This window comes from Dasypus novemcinctus, unplaced genomic scaffold (assembly GCF_030445035.2).
Source record: "Dasypus novemcinctus isolate mDasNov1 unplaced genomic scaffold, mDasNov1.1.hap2 scaffold_124, whole genome shotgun sequence".
In the NCBI taxonomy this organism is placed as follows: domain Eukaryota; kingdom Metazoa; phylum Chordata; class Mammalia; order Cingulata; family Dasypodidae; genus Dasypus; species Dasypus novemcinctus.
Window position 1 is genome coordinate 1259404 of NW_026688150.1, and position 20270 is coordinate 1279673.

The 20270-nt window shown below is 40.7% G+C and overlaps 1 protein-coding gene and 1 pseudogene across 1 annotated transcript; one reads left to right on the forward strand and one right to left on the reverse strand.

Moving 5' to 3' along the window:
• Window positions 1-4497: 4497 nt before the first annotated feature.
• LOC105744959 (olfactory receptor 10H1-like) lies at window positions 4498-5431 on the reverse strand (annotated as a pseudogene).
• A 13416-nt stretch (window positions 5432-18847) lies between these two features.
• LOC101438254 (olfactory receptor 10H3-like) lies at window positions 18848-19804 on the forward strand. Its single transcript, XM_012530498.2, has one exon. It carries the CDS (start codon window positions 18848-18850, stop codon window positions 19802-19804), a length of 957 nt encoding a protein of 318 aa, XP_012385952.2.
• The last annotated feature ends 466 nt before the right edge of the window (window positions 19805-20270 follow it).

Below are 20270 nucleotides of genomic sequence, written 5' to 3' on the forward strand. Positions count from 1 at the left end.
ACATTGAAAGACATAGATATCCATGTCCAAAATGTACAACGTACTCCCATCCGAAAAAATCTGAATAGACTATATCTGAGACACATCCTCATTGAAATGTCAAATGCCAAAGACAAGAGAGAATTCTGAGAACAGCAGGAGAAAATCAATGCATAACATACAAGGGATACCCAATAAGATTTAATGCTGATTTCTCACCAGAAACCATGGAGGCAAGAAGACAGTGGTATGATTTATTTAAGATACTAAAAGAGAAAAACTTCCAGCCCAGAATCTTATATCCAGCAAGACTGTCTTTCAAAAATGAGGGTAAGATTAGAATATTCACATATAAACAGAAACTAAGAGAATGTCCAAGGAAATAACAAAGGGTATACTAGAGCCTGAAATGAAAAGACAGGAGAGAGAGGCCTGGAAGAGAGTCTAGAAATGAAGATTGTATCAATACAAGTAACTAGAAGTGTGAAAAGAGTAATGAAAATAAAATATGACAGATAAATCCCATTTGAGTTTATCAGAAAAAGGAATAAAATTAACCAATGGTTTAAAGCAATCAGAAAACTGCAACTTGATGTTAAAAAAACATGTTCAAAGAAATGAAGAAATGCCTAAATAATTGGAAGAACATTCTATGTTCATGGATTGGAAGACTAAATATCAGTAAGATGTCAATTCTATTCAAATTGATATACAGATTCAATGTAATCCTGATAAAAATCCAGCAGCACTTTTTAAAAAATTGAAAACCCGATTCTCAAGTTTATTTGGAACAATAAGGAGTCCTGAGAAGACAGAAACATTATAAAAAGGAAAAGAAAACCCTCATCTCCAGACTTTAAATCGTGGACCATTGACTATGAGGGGTGCCCAAAGATGTACTTACCAAATGCAATAGATGTGTCATGATGATGGAAATTAGTGTTGCTGGGGGGGAGGAGAGGTGGGGTGGGGGTGGTGGGGTTGAATGGGACCTCATATATATATATTTTTTTAATGTAATATTATTACAAAGTCAATAAAAAAAAAAGACAAAAAAATAAATAAATAAATACATAAATCATATTACCTAGCTGTAGTGGGAAAACCAGCATGGTACTGGCATAAAGACATACACATAGACCAATGGAACCAAATGCATTGTTCATAAAGAGACCCTCATATGTATGGTCAAGTGATTTTTGACTAGCCTATTAAGACCACACAGCTCGGGTGAAACAGTCCATTCAACAAATGGTGCTGAGAGAACTTGATAACCACAGCCGAAAGAAGGAAAGAGGACCCCGATCTCACACCTTATCTAAAAATTAACTGAAAAAGAATTCAAAGCCTTAAAATAAAAGCAAGTACCATAAAACTTCTAGAAGAAATTATGGGAAAATGTCTTCAAGACCTGGTGGTAGGTGGAGGATTCTTAAAAGAGATAAGAGGAGGACTGAAAGGGACTACTGAAGCTTAATGTATGTAGACGTTTTAATTAGTTTTGCTATAAAACTGTGGAAATGTATAGAGTGGATTATAACACATAGGGAGTAACAGCTATTTTATAAATGGGGATGGGGCTGAAAATGGTAGTCTAGGGATGTAAAATGCCAATTGACAGAAAGCTAGAGAATACTCTAGGAACTGAATAGCACAATAAACCAAGGAGGATGAGAATTGTGGTTGATGGTACAGATGCAAGACTGTCCTTTGTGAGATAGAGAAAACGTCCATGACAACTGCAATGTTTTGGGAATGTGGAGAAGCATGGGGAAAATACAAGTGGAGTGACCTATGGACTGTGGTTAGAAGTAATAATATAATATTCTTGCATCTATGTGAAAGATGTACTGGGTTGATAATGGGGCAATATGGAAAATGTGAGCCAAATGTATGCTATGGACATGGTAACAATCAGATGATATTATCTTATCTGTAACAGATGTTCCACCACGGTGTTGATAGAGGGGTGTCGTTTGGGAATTCTGCACTTGTGCATGCTTGTGTTATAAGTTTATAACTTCTGTCATAAAAATATATTTTAAAAATAATAATAAGGTGGTTGGGGAAAACACACCAAATGTAAGATAAAGACTAAAATTAGTAGTAAGATTTTGAAAATATTCTTTCAGTGTTTGTAGCAAACATCTCACAACAATGCAAGATGTTGCTGGAAGGTTGATGTATGAGATCCGTGTATGATGTTATGCATATTGGCTTAGTAAGTTCATAACTTTTACTATACATTTAATTGTTTATGTATGTTCATATATAAATGATATAAAGATAATCATAATAGGGTGGGTAGGGGAAAATACTTTGGTTAGTAGAAATATTTTATTTATTTATTTATTATTTCTTCCCCTCCCCCCACCCATTGTCTGCTCTCTGTGCCCATTTGTTGTGTGTTCTTCTGTGTCTGTTATAGTCTCAGTAGGCGGCTCCGGGAACCCATCCTGGGACCTTCCAGAGTGGGAGAGAGGCAGTCATTCTCTTGCTCCACCTCAGCTACCTAGTTCACTGCATCTCACATTGTCTCTTCTCTGTGTCCCTTTTCTTGCATCATCTTGCCGTGTCAGCTCTCCATGTGGGCTGCAACATTCCTGGTTGGCCTCTTTTCCTGTGTAAAACTACACTCCTTGTGTGGAGGGCACCCCTGTGTGGGACGACACTTCTTGCGTGTGGCAGTACTCCATGTAGGTCAGCTTGCCACATGTTCTAGGAGGCCCTGGGTATATGAACCCTGGACCTCCTCTATGGTAGGTGGAAGCTCTATCGATTGTGACATATTCACTTCCCAGTAGAAGTATTTTGACAATGCTTCTTAATTATAGTTAAAAAGGTTTAAATAGAAAGCAAGGTATTGGTGGTAGGGCAAGTTATGAGAGTCCTGTATAATGTTATATATGTTTGTTTCGTAAGTTCACAAGTATTTTTTCAATTTATTATTCCCCTCATCCCGCTTTGTTTTTGTTTGTTTTTTTTTTGGTCTTTTTTAATGTTACATTAAAAAAATATGAGGTCTCCATATACCTCTCAACCCCCTTACCCCACTCCTCCCCCCATAATAATAACCTCCTCCATCATCATGATACAGTCATTGCACTTGGTGAATACATCTCTGAGCACCGCTGCACCTCATGGTCATTGGTCCACACAATAGCTCACACACTCTCACAGTCCGCCCAGTGGGCTATGGGAGGACATGCAATGTCTGGTAACTGTCCCCACAGCACCATGCAGGACAACTCCAAGTCCCAAAAACTCCACCACATCTCATCTCTTCCTCCCACTCCCTACCCCCAGCAGCCATCATGGCCACTTTCTCCACACCAGTGTCACATTTTCTGTGATTACTAATCGCAATAGTTCATCAATAGAATATCAATAAGTCCATTCTAATCCATACTCTATTCCTCCATCCTGTGGACCTTAGAATGGTTGTGTCCACTCCACATCTATATCAAGAGGGGGCTTAGATTCCATATGGATGATGGATGCAATTCTCCTGCTTTCAGTTGTAGGCACTCTTGGCTCCCTGGTGTGGTGGTTGACCTTCTTCACCTCCATGTTAGCTAAGTGGGGTAAGCGCAATAAACCAGAGTGTAAGAGTTGCAAGTCTGTTGAGGCTCAGGGCCTGGCTATCACATGGCCAGTCCAGATTTTCAGGTCCCCTGGGTATACACTAAATCACAACGCCAACTACAGATCTGGTAAAAGTAACAGGAGAGGCTTGTGAACAAAGATCACGTCTGAGTCCAGCTCTATCACACAGAAATGCAAACTCCAAAGTAGGGCCAACTGACATGGCACTGAACTCCATCTGCCATGACCATAGAACTTGTGGGTCTCTGTAGCCCTACGAAGAACCAATACCTGAGGTTGTATCTACTTCATCTGTCTCTGGGACTCTGCTGAGGTGTGCATATGGGTGACCCCTCTGATAGTCTCCCAGCTCCTTTTGGAGACTCATAGCTATATAAACTCATTTTTCCTTTCCATTTCCCCTTTTTATTCAGGTCAAAAAGCATTTTTAACTCCTGGTATTATATGTAGGCTGAGATATTCCGCTGGTCTGAGTTGGCCCTTTTATTCAAGGTCATTTTATAGTTACATCATCAGCTGGTACTTGGTAGTAATCTCTCAGTGCCAGGGAAGGGGCAGAAGCAACAAAACACCTCTTTGTTTGCTTGTGAAAGGTAAACCACGCATGTGAGTTCCCTAGCACAAGTGGGAGGCATGTTCCCCTCCCCCAGAAATCCAGGCACAGGTTGTTCACACACACAATCATCATAGAAGAGATCATGAGCCTACTGAACCCTGATGGAATGAGAGCAGGTCAACCACATAAGGGGAAGAGAAGGGGAAATAAATACAATTTATGGAGCCCCTGCTGAGGATGAGGGTAGGCTTCCCACACAAGAATAATCACAAACTAGACACATTTATTCCCATCTTACAGATGGGAAGACTGAAGAGCTCTTATGCACCACACTTGCTGCCACAAAACCAGCCTCTTCAAGAGCTCTGAGGGAAGAGCTTGCTGAAGAAGGTCTTCTTCACGGCTATCATCAACTCTTGTTCCTCAGGCTGAAGATGATGAGGTTCAGGAAAGGGGTGAAGACTGTGTAAATGGTGGCCATCAGGGTGTTACTGTCCATGGAGTGGGGGCCCTTGGGCTTGAGGTAGATGACAGAGGTGAAACCATAGTGCACGATCACCACAGTGAGGTGGGAAACAAACGTGGAGAAGGCTTTACGCTGACCTTCTGCTGAAAGGTTCCTCAAGAAGGCGACCACGATGAAGGTGTAGGAGAAGAGGAGGAGGAGGAAGCAAGCCAGGAGGATTGTGCTACTCACAAAATCCAATCATGGACACAGCTGACACGTCATTCCCACATGCCAACTCCAACAGTGGTGTCATGTGGCAAGCAAAACAGTGGAGCGCACTGGGCCCACAGGAGGTGAAGTGAAAAATGTCCATGGTCACCACCAGCCCCTGCCCAGAACTAGGTCACCAGGCAGCTGCAGCCACAGGGGCTCATGAGCAAACTGTAGCACAGGGGATGGCAGATGGCCACGTATCTGTTGTAGCCCAGGTCATTGAGCAGGGAGGAGTGGGTGAAACCGAATGTGAAGGTGAACAACATCTGGCCACTACAGGCCACCAGGGTGATGGAGTGCTGCGTGGAGAGCAGGTTGGCCAACACGCGTGGGATGATGGCGAAGGTGCAGAGGATCTCAGAGGTGAAGAGGGCACAGAGGAAGAGGTACATGGGTGTGTGGAGGATGTGCTGCTGCCAGATGGTGGCCATGATGAGCAGGTTTCCCAGCAGTGTAAACAGGTACATCATCAGGAAGAGCAGGAAGAGGACGGGCAGCAGCTGCTGCATGAAGGCAGAGAAGCCGAGGAGGATGAACTCAGACACGCTGCTGTGGTTCTATCCCAGCATGGTGGCTGCACCTGGCAATTGAGAGGGGGATGAAGGCCCAGGGGCAGGAGCTCAGGGTCTCTATTCAGCCCCACATGTGGACGTGTAACGTGGCTTAGTTTTTCAATCTCTTTTTAAAATTGATATGAAATCCACAAGACATAAAACTAACCATTTTAAAGAGTACATTCACTGGCATGAAGTTCATTCTCAATGAAGACTGAGTTAGTGCAAGGACAAGCAGACCTGTAGTTCAGAATGGGCACTAAGAAATGAATTCATGCCTATACCATTCAGGTCACACCAACAAGAGATAAGAAAATGATGAATTGCTTACAGGATGCTTTTTAGGAAAGTATCTGTCCATGTACATAACATAAAAGTGGATTCTTAGTTAATATCCCATAGAAAGCTTGAGAAAAGATGGATTATGACTTAACTGTGGGAAGTAACATCACAGATGATATAAGGAAATGTAGTGTGGTCTTTGTGATCTAAGAACTGAAAAACATTTCCTTTAAAAAAAGGGGGGAGGGTGATCACAAACCATAAGAAAATAAAACGATGAAAGTGGGCATAGGGTGGGCATGGGTGATTGCAGAAGAAGCAAATCAACAGGCTAAGAGCAAATTAAGATATGCTGAAACTCATTAGTGATTGAGGAATGAAATTCTAGGAAAGTAATTTAAAACAACAACATGGATCATTTCCTACTTGTTAGACTAGCAAAAAATTGAAAGTCGGATGCTTCAAGGCATTCCCCCACTTTTGAAGACATGTGGAGCCCAGTTATCCCAGAAGGTACCTGTGTTTCCTAGTGATATTAAGTGAAGACTTACCCTATGCCCTGAAAATGCTGCTCCTGGATCTCCCTGTAATGAAATTCTCACATGGGGTGGGTGAGAGGATAACATCAAGGACATTCATTGCAGCCTTGTCTGTGCTGGTGGGTCGGGGAGGGCAACTTGGGTGACCACCACTAACTAAGTTTATGGAGAAGTAAAACCTGGATGTGAGCCATGGAGAACAAGGCAACATTTACAAAAAATGAGCTTGACATCGACACAGCAAAAAGATGTCTCTTAAAAAAAGTGCTGGGTCGTGGAACATGACTCCCAGGGATGAGCCTCCCTGGCACACCTCAGCAGAGTCCCAGAGACAGATAAAGTAGATACAACCTCAGGTATTAATTCTTCTGAGGGCTACAGAGACCCACAGGTTCTATGGTCATGGCAGAGGGAGTTCAGTGCCATGTCAGTTGGCCCTTCTTTGGAGTTTGTGTTTCTGTGTCATGGAGCTGGACTCAGATGTGATCTTTTTTCACAAGCCTCTCCCATTAACTTTTACCAGTTTTTTTCTCTTTAAGATAGATTTGATCATACCTGAATGTTCATAGCAGCACTATTCACAACCCAAAAAGTGGAAACAACCCAAATTCCCTTTGGTGAATGAATGGAAAAACAAAATGTGTTCTATCCATACAATGGAATGTGATTCTGCCATAGAAACAAATGATAATCTGGTACATGCTACAATAGGGATGAAGTTTGAAAGCATTATGTTGAGTGAAAGAAGACAAAAGGAAAAGTATTGTGTGATTCTATTTTGTATGAAGTGTCAAGGACCAGCAAATCTATAGAGACAGAAAGCAGATTAGTGATTGCCAGGGGCTGGTAGCACTGGGGGAAATGGAGTTTGTATTGGGGCGGGAGAAAAGTTCAAGATGGGTTGTGGTGATTTTTGCACACCTCAATGAATAAGCTAAAACCCACTGAATTGTATACTTTTGTGGGTTACTTGTATAGCTTGGAAATTATAACTTAATAACGATGCTTTTTTAAAAAAGAGAATTTCAAATGTTTCTGTATAAATAAAATGCACACTTTTAACTTTAAAAAATCTAAAGAGACCAACTTGACCCAATTTTATACATAATGCTTACCTTTGGTGGAGAAGTTGGCTCAGAAGTGACCACGAGTTATTGCTCAAGTGGAGGATAGATATTTGGGGCTCGAAATCATGAAAGGTTTCTGCTCTGACTCTCCTCGCACATCCTGCCAGGTGTCCACAAGGCAGGCTGACTTACCACAGGTGCTTTCATGCCATTGGATCTCTTGGGTTTTAGGTCGAGTGGCAGAGCTGCTCTCCCCAGGTCTCCTTAGCAAAGGGCTGTGTTGCTCCTTCCTGGCAGGCAAGAGGAGAGAACTCTGTCTCCAAGGTGATTACTGACCCCACCTATCACTCTCCAACTGTCCTGAAATACCCATCAACAGTAGCCCTGTCTTCAGCTTTATGACACCTGCATTCATGTCCTAGAACTGCCATGACAAAGTACCATGAACTGAGTGACTCGAAACAACAGGCCCTGGAGACCAGAGTCTAAAATCAGAGTGTCAGCAGGGCCATCTTCTCTTTGAAATTTGTAGAGCAGATTGTCCCAATGCCCTTTCCTAGCTTGTGGTTGGCTGGCAACCCTTGGCCATTCCTTGGCTTGCAGATGCAGGACTTCCATGTCTACCTCCATCTTCACATGGCATTCTCTTCCTGTTTGTCTATGCAGGTGTCCAAATTTCCCTCTTCTGATGATGACATCTGTCATAGTTAATGAGGACCCACCCTCATCTAGTTTGACCTCATCTTAAGTAATCACGTCCTCAAAGAAACTATGTCCAAATAAGGTCAAATCCATGGAACTGATGGTTAGGACTTCAACACATCTTTTTAAGGTTGTGGCACAAATCACCCCCTGGCAACATCCAATGGTTTCCTTTACAACAATAACTAGACAGGTTGCCTTTTGTCTCCATGTCCATCTTGTTGGGAGACAGAGGAGGATGGATGCAGTCAAACCTAGAAGGGTTGGGGGACAAGGAGATAGCCTCAATCCAAGCTCACTGAACTCCAGGGAGTTCCTGGGGCCCATGGCAAGAATTTGAAGGAGGGGTTTTGTGTAAGGCATGGTCAGAGCCTCTCTCATCCTGGTGTTAATAAGCATCAAACCCAGATATGCAAAGGAGAGACTATTCAAAGAGCCTGTTGCCTATTGGAGGGGACTTATACAAAAGGGGGTGGAAAGATATTGCCAACAGGGCTGGGGACCATTTGAATAGGAAGAGGGAAGCTATTACACTAGGGGGAGGGAGATAATTGCAAAAGGGAGGACACTCTGACCATAAGATCTTCTATCATCTCAATAGTTAAGCAAAAATGATTTTCTTTTGTAGAGAGAAAAGAAACAGGTGTGTGGAAGTGGCATGATCAGCTGGTAGGTATTCCACTTGGAGCCAGGGAATCTTGGGAGGGGTCCAGAAGGACGGGCTGCAGGCTGGCTCAAGCTTAGGGTGAGCTAAAGTTCAGGGGTCAGGAGAAAGGAGAGAAAATTAACAAGTTTGTATAACAAGTATTTTATTCCAATTGATCCAGTGAGACAAGTCGTTCAAGTAATCATTATTGAGGTGACAACTGGAAGGTAAACAAGGAAGCATCTATAAGTCTTATCTAAGTGACATGTGGATGGGTGTTTCTTTGTAGAAAATGGTTTTCCAGAATTCCAAGGGCTATGGGAACCCTAATTTGATTATTGATGGATACATGATAGATAGATAGAAATATAAAATATCTTTATTATATTAACTTGTATGAAAATATTCATGGACTTTTAGATCATTTCGAGTTTTCATTCCTCTAAATAGCATTCATATGAACCTCTTGTCAATGTCCTTTAATGATAATACTTGTGTGTTCATTGGATATATATCTAGGAGTGTCATTACTGAGTCATACATTCTGCCTATGCTCAGTTTGATGAGATACAACCGAATAGTTTCTGAAAGTGGTCGGTTGTACCAGTGGACGCTCCCACCTCCAGGATAGGCTTTAAGCCATGAGCATCATGCTCAGATTCACTGGGGTGGATGAGGAAAGAACAGGCTGTAGGGGACAGAAGTGGGCATGGGGAGACCCAGAATAATGTAGGAGAAAAGTTTGAGCAGCCTGGAAGAGGTTGCATAGCCAGATTTGAGACCAATTTCCATTCAGTGGTGGGATGGACTGTGTTTGTGATTGGGCGAGGGGGGCCACACCTCTAGTGTCAGACCCTCATGCTTGGATGACCAGGAGAGGGATAGAATAGGCTATTCAGTCAGGCCAGAGGACACCAAGCCCTTATATGATCTAAGAGCAACCACCTTCCAAAATCCACCTCCAAATTGCCCTTATTATGTAGCCCTTGCCCCAGGGAAGGGCCCAGCATCCCACACCAGGCTCTCCCAGCTCCTGCCCTCCCTCTGACTCTCCCTTGACACTCAAGACTGGAATTCCTCAGCTCTGCTCTGGGATGAGGCCCCTCTGAGCAGCAAGATTTGGCAGTGAGACTTAGTTGCATGTGGATGGTTGGTGTAGGGAGAGGGACTTGGAGATGTTCCAAGACAGGATCTCTAAGACCAGAAATTTGTCCATCTGGAGAGGCCTCAGCAAGGATAAACAGTACACCCCAGTATGTTTCATATGCCTTTGGGGAGCCTGTAAGAGCCCCAAGCAGGCAAACTCTGCCCACCTCTGCTGACAGTTTCAAGGAATAGACAACACAAACTGGAGGTGACAAGGAGGAACAGGGTAAGTGAGTAGGTTCAGAGAGTCGTGGAAGGGGGTTCAAGGATCAAGGGCCCAGATGTGAGGGGAAGAGAGAAGGTCCTAAGCCTTTGGGAGGACACCTAGGGTCTGTGTTTCTTTGTCAATTCTGGGTACTTGGTCCTTCAACCAAACCAGTTACACATCATAGACTCTAGGTCAACAGTTTCTAATGGGGGACTTTTTTCTACCCCCCCCCCCCCAGAAGGCATTTAGTAATGATGAAGATGTTTTGATGGTATGACTTGGAGGACTGTGCTGATGGCATCTAGTGGGTAGAGGCCAGGGATCCTGCTAAGAGACCTGAAATACCCAAGAGGAACTGCACAGTAAAGAATGATCCAGTCCCAGTGTCAATAGGGCTGAGTTTGAGAAACCCCAACATAGCACATCAGTGAGACCAGCCTCTGCAGTTGGGCCCTGGGCTGGAGTGAAGGTGGGTTTAGCTAGTTGGGAGGTGGGACTCTGGTGGAAGCCGATGTGAGCTGGATGCATTACAATATATTTGCCATCCTCATGCAGGAGATAGAATTCTGTCCACCTGTGGAAGGAGAGATAAAGAGACCTTTCCCAAGAGACTTGCTGCTCTATCAAGGTGGGAAGAGCTGAGGCAGGGGCTGGAGGAGAGGGTGAAATTTAGTTCAGTCTCTTGAGGTAATTTCGTTCCTCGGGGGTCAGAGATGATGAGTTTAGGAAGGGCCCATTGATATCATCTGTGAGGAAAGGAGGTAAACAAGCTCAGAAAAGCCTATTGCACTTCCAAAGACAATGAGCAATAGCTACAGTTTTTGGGAGAAGTCAATGCTATGCTTTTTCTTGCTTCTCTGAGTTTTCACAAGATCTTGTTTTGCTATCGAGGAAAGGAGGCTCATCATAGTAAGTTCCAGTTCCAAAGACACACAGGAGAGATGGGGTCTGAACCCTGGATCTGATGAGTCCTTGTCTTCATCGGTTTCCAGAAATTGTCTCTGGAAGACAGAGTGAACTGGGGTCAGAGGTGGGGTATGGGGTGGAAGGTGAATCAGTGGTCCAGGAGAAATGGGATGGAGAGGAGAAGAAATACATCAAGAACTTTTGGTAGGGAGAAAGGAAGCTGAGTGATGAGAAGTAAGAGAAACCAAAGGAGTGGATGCTGACTCTTGAGTTTTCGATGGGGAATCTGAGGGGTTGGAAAGCTTTCTCTCACTCAGGTCAGAAATGCAACCTTTCAGTGTGGGGTACCTTAGCTTCACTCCTGCAAATTCTTCATCTTCCAGGGGATTCTGGGTCCTCTAATCACCAGACTGACTCCTGCTTTAGGGAAAATGCACATTGTGGGACTGTTAAAGGGCATAATTTTCGGTGGTCCCTGAATCATGTCAAGATTTTCTGTAGCTCTGACCTTCAATGTAGCCCAATTTATTCATAAAAATCTTTTTGTTTTAGGTGGGCTTCAGATGTAGACGTTTTAATTATTCATATTTCCACCTGAGACTTTCAACCATCATGAATGTGTTCAATTGCTTTCTTATTGATTTTTCCCCTTTTTTTTCACCCATCCACAATTTTGGACAGCCATTCTGATATACTTAATGTGTGTTCTTTGATTTGTATATATTTGTATATATTGGGAGGTACCATGGATTGAACCCAGGACCTTGTGGATGGGAAGCATCCCTCAGCCACTGAGCTACATTTGCTCCCCACATATATTTTTAATTTGCCCAAGTGGAAGTCAGTTAGAGAGTATCCTCTTTCTTGCTTTTTTCACTCAATATTATTTTACAGATTCATTTATGTTGCTAAGTGTACACCTAGATCCTGTGTGGGGCTTCATAGCATACACCCATCCCAGCTGCCCTTTCTCTATGATGGACAAGTAGGATTGACCAATTCCCCCTCCAAAGGCGATGCTGTAGTAATTTTGCTTTTACATGCAAATTTTCTCACTTACAGAGCATGCATAGTCTTTTTTTTTCTTCTTTTTTTTATTATTGATTCTGTAAAAATATTACATTAAAAAAAATATATGAGGACCCATTCAACCCCACCACCCCCACCCCACCACTCCCCCCCCAGCAACACTCATTCCCATCATCATGACACATCCATTGCATTTGGTAATTACATCTCTGGGCACCTCTGCAACTCATGGTCAATGGTCCACATCATGGACCATACTCTCCCCCATTCCATCCAGTGGGCCCTGTGAGGATTTACAATGTCTGGTGATTGCCCCTGAAGCACCATCCAGGGCAGCTCCAAGTCCCAAAGACGCCTCCACATCTCGTCTCTTCCTGCCATTCCCCATACCCATTAGCCACCATGTCCACTTTTCCCACTCCAATGCCACCTTTCCTCTGTGGACATTGGATTGGTTGTGTCCATTGCACCTCTATATCAAGAGGAGGCTCAGATTCCACATGGATACTGGATGCAATCCTCCCGCTTTCAGTTGTAGGCACTCTAGGCTCCATGGTGTGGTGGTTGTCCTTCTTCAATTCCATCTTAGCTGAGTGAGATGAGTCCAATAAATCAGATTGTAGGTGCTGGAGTCTGTTGAGGCTCAGGGCCTGGCTATCACATTGTCAGTCCAGAGATTCAGATCCCCTAAATATATCTTAAACCCCAACACCACCTACAACTCCAGCACAGTAGCATGAAAGTCTTATGAAGAGAGATCCCATCTGAGTCCAGATTCATCACGCATAAACACCAGCTCCAAAGAAGGGCCATCTGACATGGCAGTTAACCCCATCTGCCATGACCATAACACCCATGGATCTCTTTAGCCCTCAAAGGAACCAATACCTGGGGGTTGTATCTACTTTATCTGTCTCTTAGACTCTGCTCAGTTGTGCATAAGGGCAATCCTTCTGACAGCCTCCAGACTCTTTTTTTTTTAGAGACTCATAGCCATATAAACTCATTTCTCCTTTCCATTTCCCCCTTACATTAGGTCAAACAGCATTAATCTTAATTTGTACCACTCTACAATTATACCAGCTCCACAAACTAGTGCTTTTCCCCCCTAATTTGGGGAAATAAATACATAAACAGTGAAATTCCATTGCGTTTTGTTGTTTTTGTTTTCTTTTTTCTATTTTTCCTCTTCGCTTCCTTCCTTCCCCCTTCCTCCCATCTCTCTTCCTCCCTTCCTCCCTCTCCCTCTCTTCTTGCTCTCCACTTTATCTCTTTTCTCTCTTTCCTTTTTCTTCTGCACATTCTTTTCTCTGGGTAAACCCTGCTGTAAAGTTTCTGCTCATATCGTTCCCTGAATTTTGTATTGATTTTTCTGCTTCTTTTTTAAAATATATTTTTTATTCTTATTAAAAGGACACATAGATTACATAAAATGTTATATATAAAACAATATCGGGAATTTCCATATGCCCCACTCCCAACCCATCTCACTTTTCCCACATTAACAACTTCTGTCATTAGTGTGATATGTTCATTTCAATTGATGAACACATTTTGAGCATTGCCACTAAACATGGATTTTAGTTTACATTGTAGTTTTACACTCTCTCCCACTCCATTTTGTAGGTCATGGCCAGATATATAATGACCTGTATCTGTTGTTGCCCTGACATTCAGGACAATTCCAAGTCCTGATGCCCCAATATATACCTCTTTTTTCCTTTCCCTGACTTCAGTATCTCCAGCGGCCACTGTCTTCACATCAATGATATAATTTCTTCCATTGCTAGAATCACAATAAGTCTATAGCAGAATACCACAGTTTCATGTATATTTTGAGTGTTATTTGCTTGTCAATTTTAGAGAATGCAAATATCTTCCCATAATTTTCCATCTGTATGTTAACCTTACCCATGATACACTTTGTTGAAAAGAAATCCCTTAATGTTGATCTTTTCCTATTTGTTAAAAAAATTACCTCAATGTTTATGCTTTGGATATTTCGAGAAGTCCTTTCCAAATGCTAGATTCCAAATTTTTTCTTCTACGTTCTTTCAATTACCTTACTATTTATAGCTTGAATCCATTTGGTTTCCTACTTTGCAGGCAAAAATTCAGTTTTACCTGAATCTGTTACGTGAGTGGATTTCCCTCCAGATACTTACCCCTTGATTTGTGGAACTACTTTTATCATTAGGTTTGTGTGTGTGTGTGTGTGTGGTATCACTTTCTCTTTTGAAATTTTTATTTATTTATTTTCTTTTTTTGTCTTTATTTTTTTAATATTACATTAAAAAAATATGAGGTCCCCATATACCCCCCACCCCCCTCAGCCCACTCCTCCCCCATAACAACAATCTCCTCCATCATCACGAGACATTCATTGCATTTGGTGAATACATCTCTGAGCACCGCTGCACCTCACGGTCACTGGTCCACACCATAGCCCACACTCTCCCACAGTCCACCCAGTGGCCATGGGAGGACATACAATGTCCGGTAAGTGTCCCTGCAGCACCACCCAGGACAACTCCAAGTAGTGATTTGTTGACTTTTATTTCTCTGAAGGAATTTTAGAACAATTTTAAAATCAAATTTACAATTGATTCAACTGAAATTTTAAATGCAATTCCATTACTATTATAATTTTGATGATAATGAATTGATATTATTGTATTAAGTTATCCACCCATCCAAGAGTGTAGACTGTCCTCCACATATTAAGAATAGATACTACATTTTAATTAGTGTTTAAAAATTTCTCTTTGCAGGTATGCATTTTCTTATTAATTCCAAGATATTTTATAGAACAATTATTTTTTTAAAGATTTATTTTTTATTTATTTCTCTCCCCTTTTCCCCTTCCCCCAGTTGTCTGCTCTCTGTGTCCATTTGCTGTGTGTTCTTCTGTGACAGCTTCTATCCTTATCAGCGGGAATCTGTGTTTCTTTTTGTTGCATCATCTTGTTGTGACATCTCTCAGTGTGTGCAGTACCATTCTTAGGCAGGCTGCACTTTTTTTCATGCTGGGCGGCTCTCCTTATGGGGTGGACTCTTTGTGCATGGGGCTCCCCTACGTGGGAGATTCCACTGTGTGGCAAGGCACTCTTTGTGTACATCAGCGCTGTGCATGGGCCAGCTCCATACTGGTCAAGAAGACCCAGGATTTGAACCATGGACCTCCTATATGGTAGGCGGACGCCCTATCCATTGGGCCAAGTCTTCTTCCCAGAACAATTTTTTTGTAAAGTGTGAAATGAGGATCCCCTTTTTGTAACATTTCCAGTTACACAAATGTGAGAGGCTGAATTTTTAAATATACTTGAATGAAAATAGCAGTGTCATAGGTTGAATAAAGAAGCAGGTGCAAACATCACGCTATCTTCTATTGAGCCAGATACAGAGAAATTGGCAAAGATGTAAACCAAGGCCACCTTCTCACTAAATTTTTGTTGCTTTTCCAAAATATATGACTTATATTAACTTGCCTAAAATATATTTCTTACCTGGTTATAGGTTTATTATTGCAATTTTCAATGTGTTAATAAATAAACATTTTTCAAGTTTCTTAGCTTTAATATCTAATATGGAATGCAACAGTTGTCATAACCCACCTAAACAAAATACCTTATTTTAAATTTAAAACTATTTTAAATGAAAATCAATGATTTTTAGTGTAAAGGGATCCTGAGATCAAATTGTTTGAGAACTGTTTCTTTGTAATTTGTATGGCAATGGCTATATCATCTTACTTTTTCATTCAGTTATATATTTAAAGGATTATTACTAGTATAGAGAAATCGGATGATTTTATAAGTTGACCTGCCTTCTGCAGCATTTCAGTCTTTCTTATTATTTTAATATTTATGCCTTGACTTTCATATTTTCTAAGGAGACAGCCATGCCTCTCTCCATTCTATCCTTATATATCTTATATTTTTATCTTTCCTTAGCATCACTCACGTCTTTAAACTCCATTTCAAAAATAGCGGAGAGAGTGGATATCTTTGACTTATTCCTGATCCTAAAGAGAAAGCATCTGAAGTTTCTTCACTTAGTATACAATTTGCTAGTTTTGTGCTAGCCGTTTTTTTCTAACTAATAAAGTTCTCTTTAGTGTCATGCTGCAAAAAGTTCGTTTTCTAAAATCTTAAAAAGCAGTTGAACTTTAGAAAACATTCTTCTGTCTTGGTTGATATAATTATGATTTTCTCTTTTTAGTTTATTCATGTGATGAATCACTTAGTAGATTTTCTGATACTGGACTATCCTTGTAATTCACAGGAATAAATTAACATCACTTGATCATGACATACAGTTTTAATACACCTTTGGATTTAATAAGTTGTATTTCATTATGGATTTTTTTCCTGCTGGGAAAGTTTTATTTTGTATAGTTCAAGACTGGACAATTTCCTGAGTTAAAGAGAGCAAATAAGCTGTTCTCAATCACCATTTCGATTCAATCTAGTTTACCATTGTTCTTGAGCAGACTTCCCTTCTAAATGAGTAACACAAAATATAAATCCAAATTCATTTATGTAAGTACAACTAAAGCAAATTTAAATCTGTATGTATGAGTGAAGTGGACCTATAATTCTCTTTTATTGAAACATTCTTACCTGGTTTTTATATCAGGATTACAATAGCCTGATAAACCAGCTGGACAATTTTCATATTTTTTTCTATTTTTTGAAGATCATGTGTAAGAGTCCAACCATTTATTCCTTAAAATTTCAGTAGCGATCACTCATAAATCTTCTGGAGCTGATGATTTTAATGAGGGAAGGCTTTGGACTCTTACTCAATTTCTGCAAATGTATAGGGCCCATATTTCTTCCTTCTCCAGGTTTGGAATTTTACATTTTTCTAGAAATATATTTATTTCATGTACTGTTTCATATTTATTAACTTATATTTTTCTTAATATTCTTCTTAATTTTTAAATGTCCCTTATCTCTGTGGCTATTTCCTAATTTTCACATTGTCTTTTGTTTATTGGTATCTTCCCTTTGTTTCTATCATGTTAGTCTTTAACAGTAATCTGATTTTGGTTTAATAAGCATGTTTTTCCTCAATAAGTTTCTTGATAAATATATTTATTTCTGTAAGTTTCCTTCAAAGTACTGTTTTAGATTCAAAATGTGATGACTGACTTTCAAGTTACTTACTTCTCACTCTTTCTTAATTCCTGATTTCTGATTAAACAAAAGATGATGTAATAATATACTTAGTCTCCAAACATATGGGAATTGAAAAGCCATTTTTCACTTGTTGACTTTTCATTTGCACTGTATGAATCTATAATTTGGGATTAATGCCCTAAAGCAGGTCAATTTTTGGAAAACTCATGTGTACGCTGGATAAATGTTTATTCTCTGTTTGTTGAGGAGACCAACTGTATCAACGGCTTGTGTTTCAATATTATTAATTACATTGTCTATATTTCTGAAGTATTTGTTAAAGTTTCTGGCAATTGTTTATATATATTATTGGTTTATTATTTCTTTTTACTATCCATCTCACTGAAGTTATGCTGATAATTACTTATTTAATGTTTTGGGAGATATTATAGATAGATTTATGATATTATATTTACGCTGATTGCTACAATGTTGTTTTTACCAGTATAGCATAATTTTTTTTGCCCCTTAGTATGTATCCATAATTACTTATTTCCCTATGCATTTAAAGAGAACATTTTCTTTCATATCCAAAGAAAAAATTAATAATCATTCTTTAATATAATTCAAAGCTAGTCCATAACAAAACTTTCCTCATTGTCTTAAGATCCTCTGTACCTGGTTTATCTAGTCAGAATCCAATCTGGTATACTATATTGTATTTGATTGTAGTGTCCCTTGAACCTCTCTTCATCCTTTTCATGACCCTTGTTTGTTGATGAACCCACATCAACAGTCTCATGGAATAGTTTAATTTCTGGATTTGTCTAATTGCTATTCTATAGTGTTCTTTAGCTTGTTCTTCCAGCCACTCTGTACAGTGATTATACTTTTTTCCAAACAAATGTATTTTATTTATATTTTTTATTATCCTTTTTGATATTTTTGATATCCTTTCACTCTGGTTCTGTCATTCTTTGACTGTAATTTGATTTCTCAGTGAAAATTTCCTTTCTTGCTGGCACTAGGTATTCTAGGCTTGTTTTCATGCCCATACAGGAATCAACCCTTTCTCCAGAGAACCCTGGTTCCTCTTAGTGGCATATGTTATTGGAGACATTAAAATCATCACCTTAAATTCCATTATGACTGTTATTAGGAGTACTAGCTAAACTTTCATGTTTATTTGCCCAACTTTTATTGTCCATCCTTTAATTTTCCAGACTTTCTGTTAAGTATCTTCAGAATAGTAAATTCATCATGTGGAATGTAAGATGGCAAAAATGAGTACTAATACAGCAGTATTACAATAAATGTAAATGGGTTAAGTAAGGCATAAAAGACAAAGGTACTCAGAAAAGACATTTTAAGATCTAAGGTCCAAATATGCCTTCTAATATCAACAAACTATTCGAGAGCATCTGACCCTGATAATCATAAACCTGTCTTTTTAACTCTAAACATGGATCCTCTTCTTTATTTCAGTCACATTTAATAAAAACTCAATCAGTAGCATAATTCTCTCTTAGGCACTTAATGTATCTTTTTATCTTTATCACTATGCTGAGTGGTGACTTAAACAAGTAATATATTGATCTCATTTCATCTTTGAGATAAAAGTGGTAAGAACTATCATTATTTACTCCATTTTGTAAATGAGGAAACAGATTAAGAGGTGTTAGACAAGTCATCCAAGAACACAGAGCTCCTAAGTTGCCATTTAATGTCTGTTTAGAGCTTATGATTTAACAATGTAAATGCATTGTGTTTATAATCGCAACAGATGCACCTGGCTGGTCAGAACCATAGTGCCTTCTCTGAATTTATCCTCGTTGGCTTCTCAAACTTCCCTCCACAGTCTCTACCAGCTTTATTCCTGTTGTACCTGCTGATGTACTTATTCACACTGCTGGGGAACCTGCTCATCATGGTTACTATCTGGACTGATCATAGACTCCACACGCCCATGTACCTCTTCCTATGTGCCCTGTCCATCTCTGAGATTCTATTCACTGTTGTCATCACCCCACGCATGCTGGTTGGACTGCTGTCCACACAACACTCCATCACTTTCATGGCCTGTGCCAGCCAGATGTTCTTCTCCTTCACATTCGGGTACACCCACTCCTTCCTGCTCATGATCATGGGCTATGACCGCTACGTGGCCATCTGCCACCCACTGCACTACAATGTGCTCATGAGTCCCGGTGGCTGTGCCAGACTTACAGCCTGGGCTTGGGTGGGTGGCACAGTCATGGGAATAATGGTCACATCAATAGTTTTCCACCTCACCTTCTGTGGGTCCAATGAGATCCACCATTTTATCTGCCATGTGCTTTCCCTCTTGAAGCTGGCCTGTGGGGATGAGACATCCTCTGCCACCATGGGTGTCATCTTGGTGTGTGTGACAGCTCTGATGGGCTGTTTATTCCTCATTGTCCTCTCATATGTCTTCATTGTGGCTGTCGTCTTTAAGATCCCCTCAGTGGAGGGCCGGCACAAGACCTTCTCCACATGTGTCTCCCACCTCACTGTGGTGGTTGTGCATTATGGCTTTGCCTCCATCATCTACCTGAAACCCAAGGGCCCCCAATCCATGGACAGTAGCACCCTGATGGCCACCACCTATACGGTCTTCACCCCCTTCCTGAGCCCCATCATCTTCAGCCTCAGGAACAAGGAGTTGAAGATGGCCATCAGTAAAACTTTCCACAGAAAAATCTGCTCCCAAATCTCCTAAATGGGAGTTTGGAGGTGAGGACATATGATAGAAGGGCTAGGGGTTGCTGTGAGTATCTACATACAACAGTTGTAAGAATTCATGTGAGTGAAAATACTCACAGTCAGTAGATGTTCAACAACACTATTTGTTTCCTTCTTCTGCCCTTGATCTAAGTGGGGCTCCCTCTTGCTTAGGTCCAAATTTTCATGGCCTGGTGAGATAAATTCCATCCTATCATCTATGTTTAAGAATATGCTATGTACCTGCAGACGGGTGAGGACATACATGGACATGTCGGTCCACTCATGCGCATAGTCCTCTTGAATGAGCAAGCGAGACATTACTCCTCCCCCCAAAATAACAATAGCAATAATGGCAAAAGGGCAATCATAACCATGAAGAAAACCAAACTTTGTACTTGTTCTATGTATCAATCACTGTGTTCAGTGTTTCATAAATACTGCCTTTTAGTTTTAGCCAATGA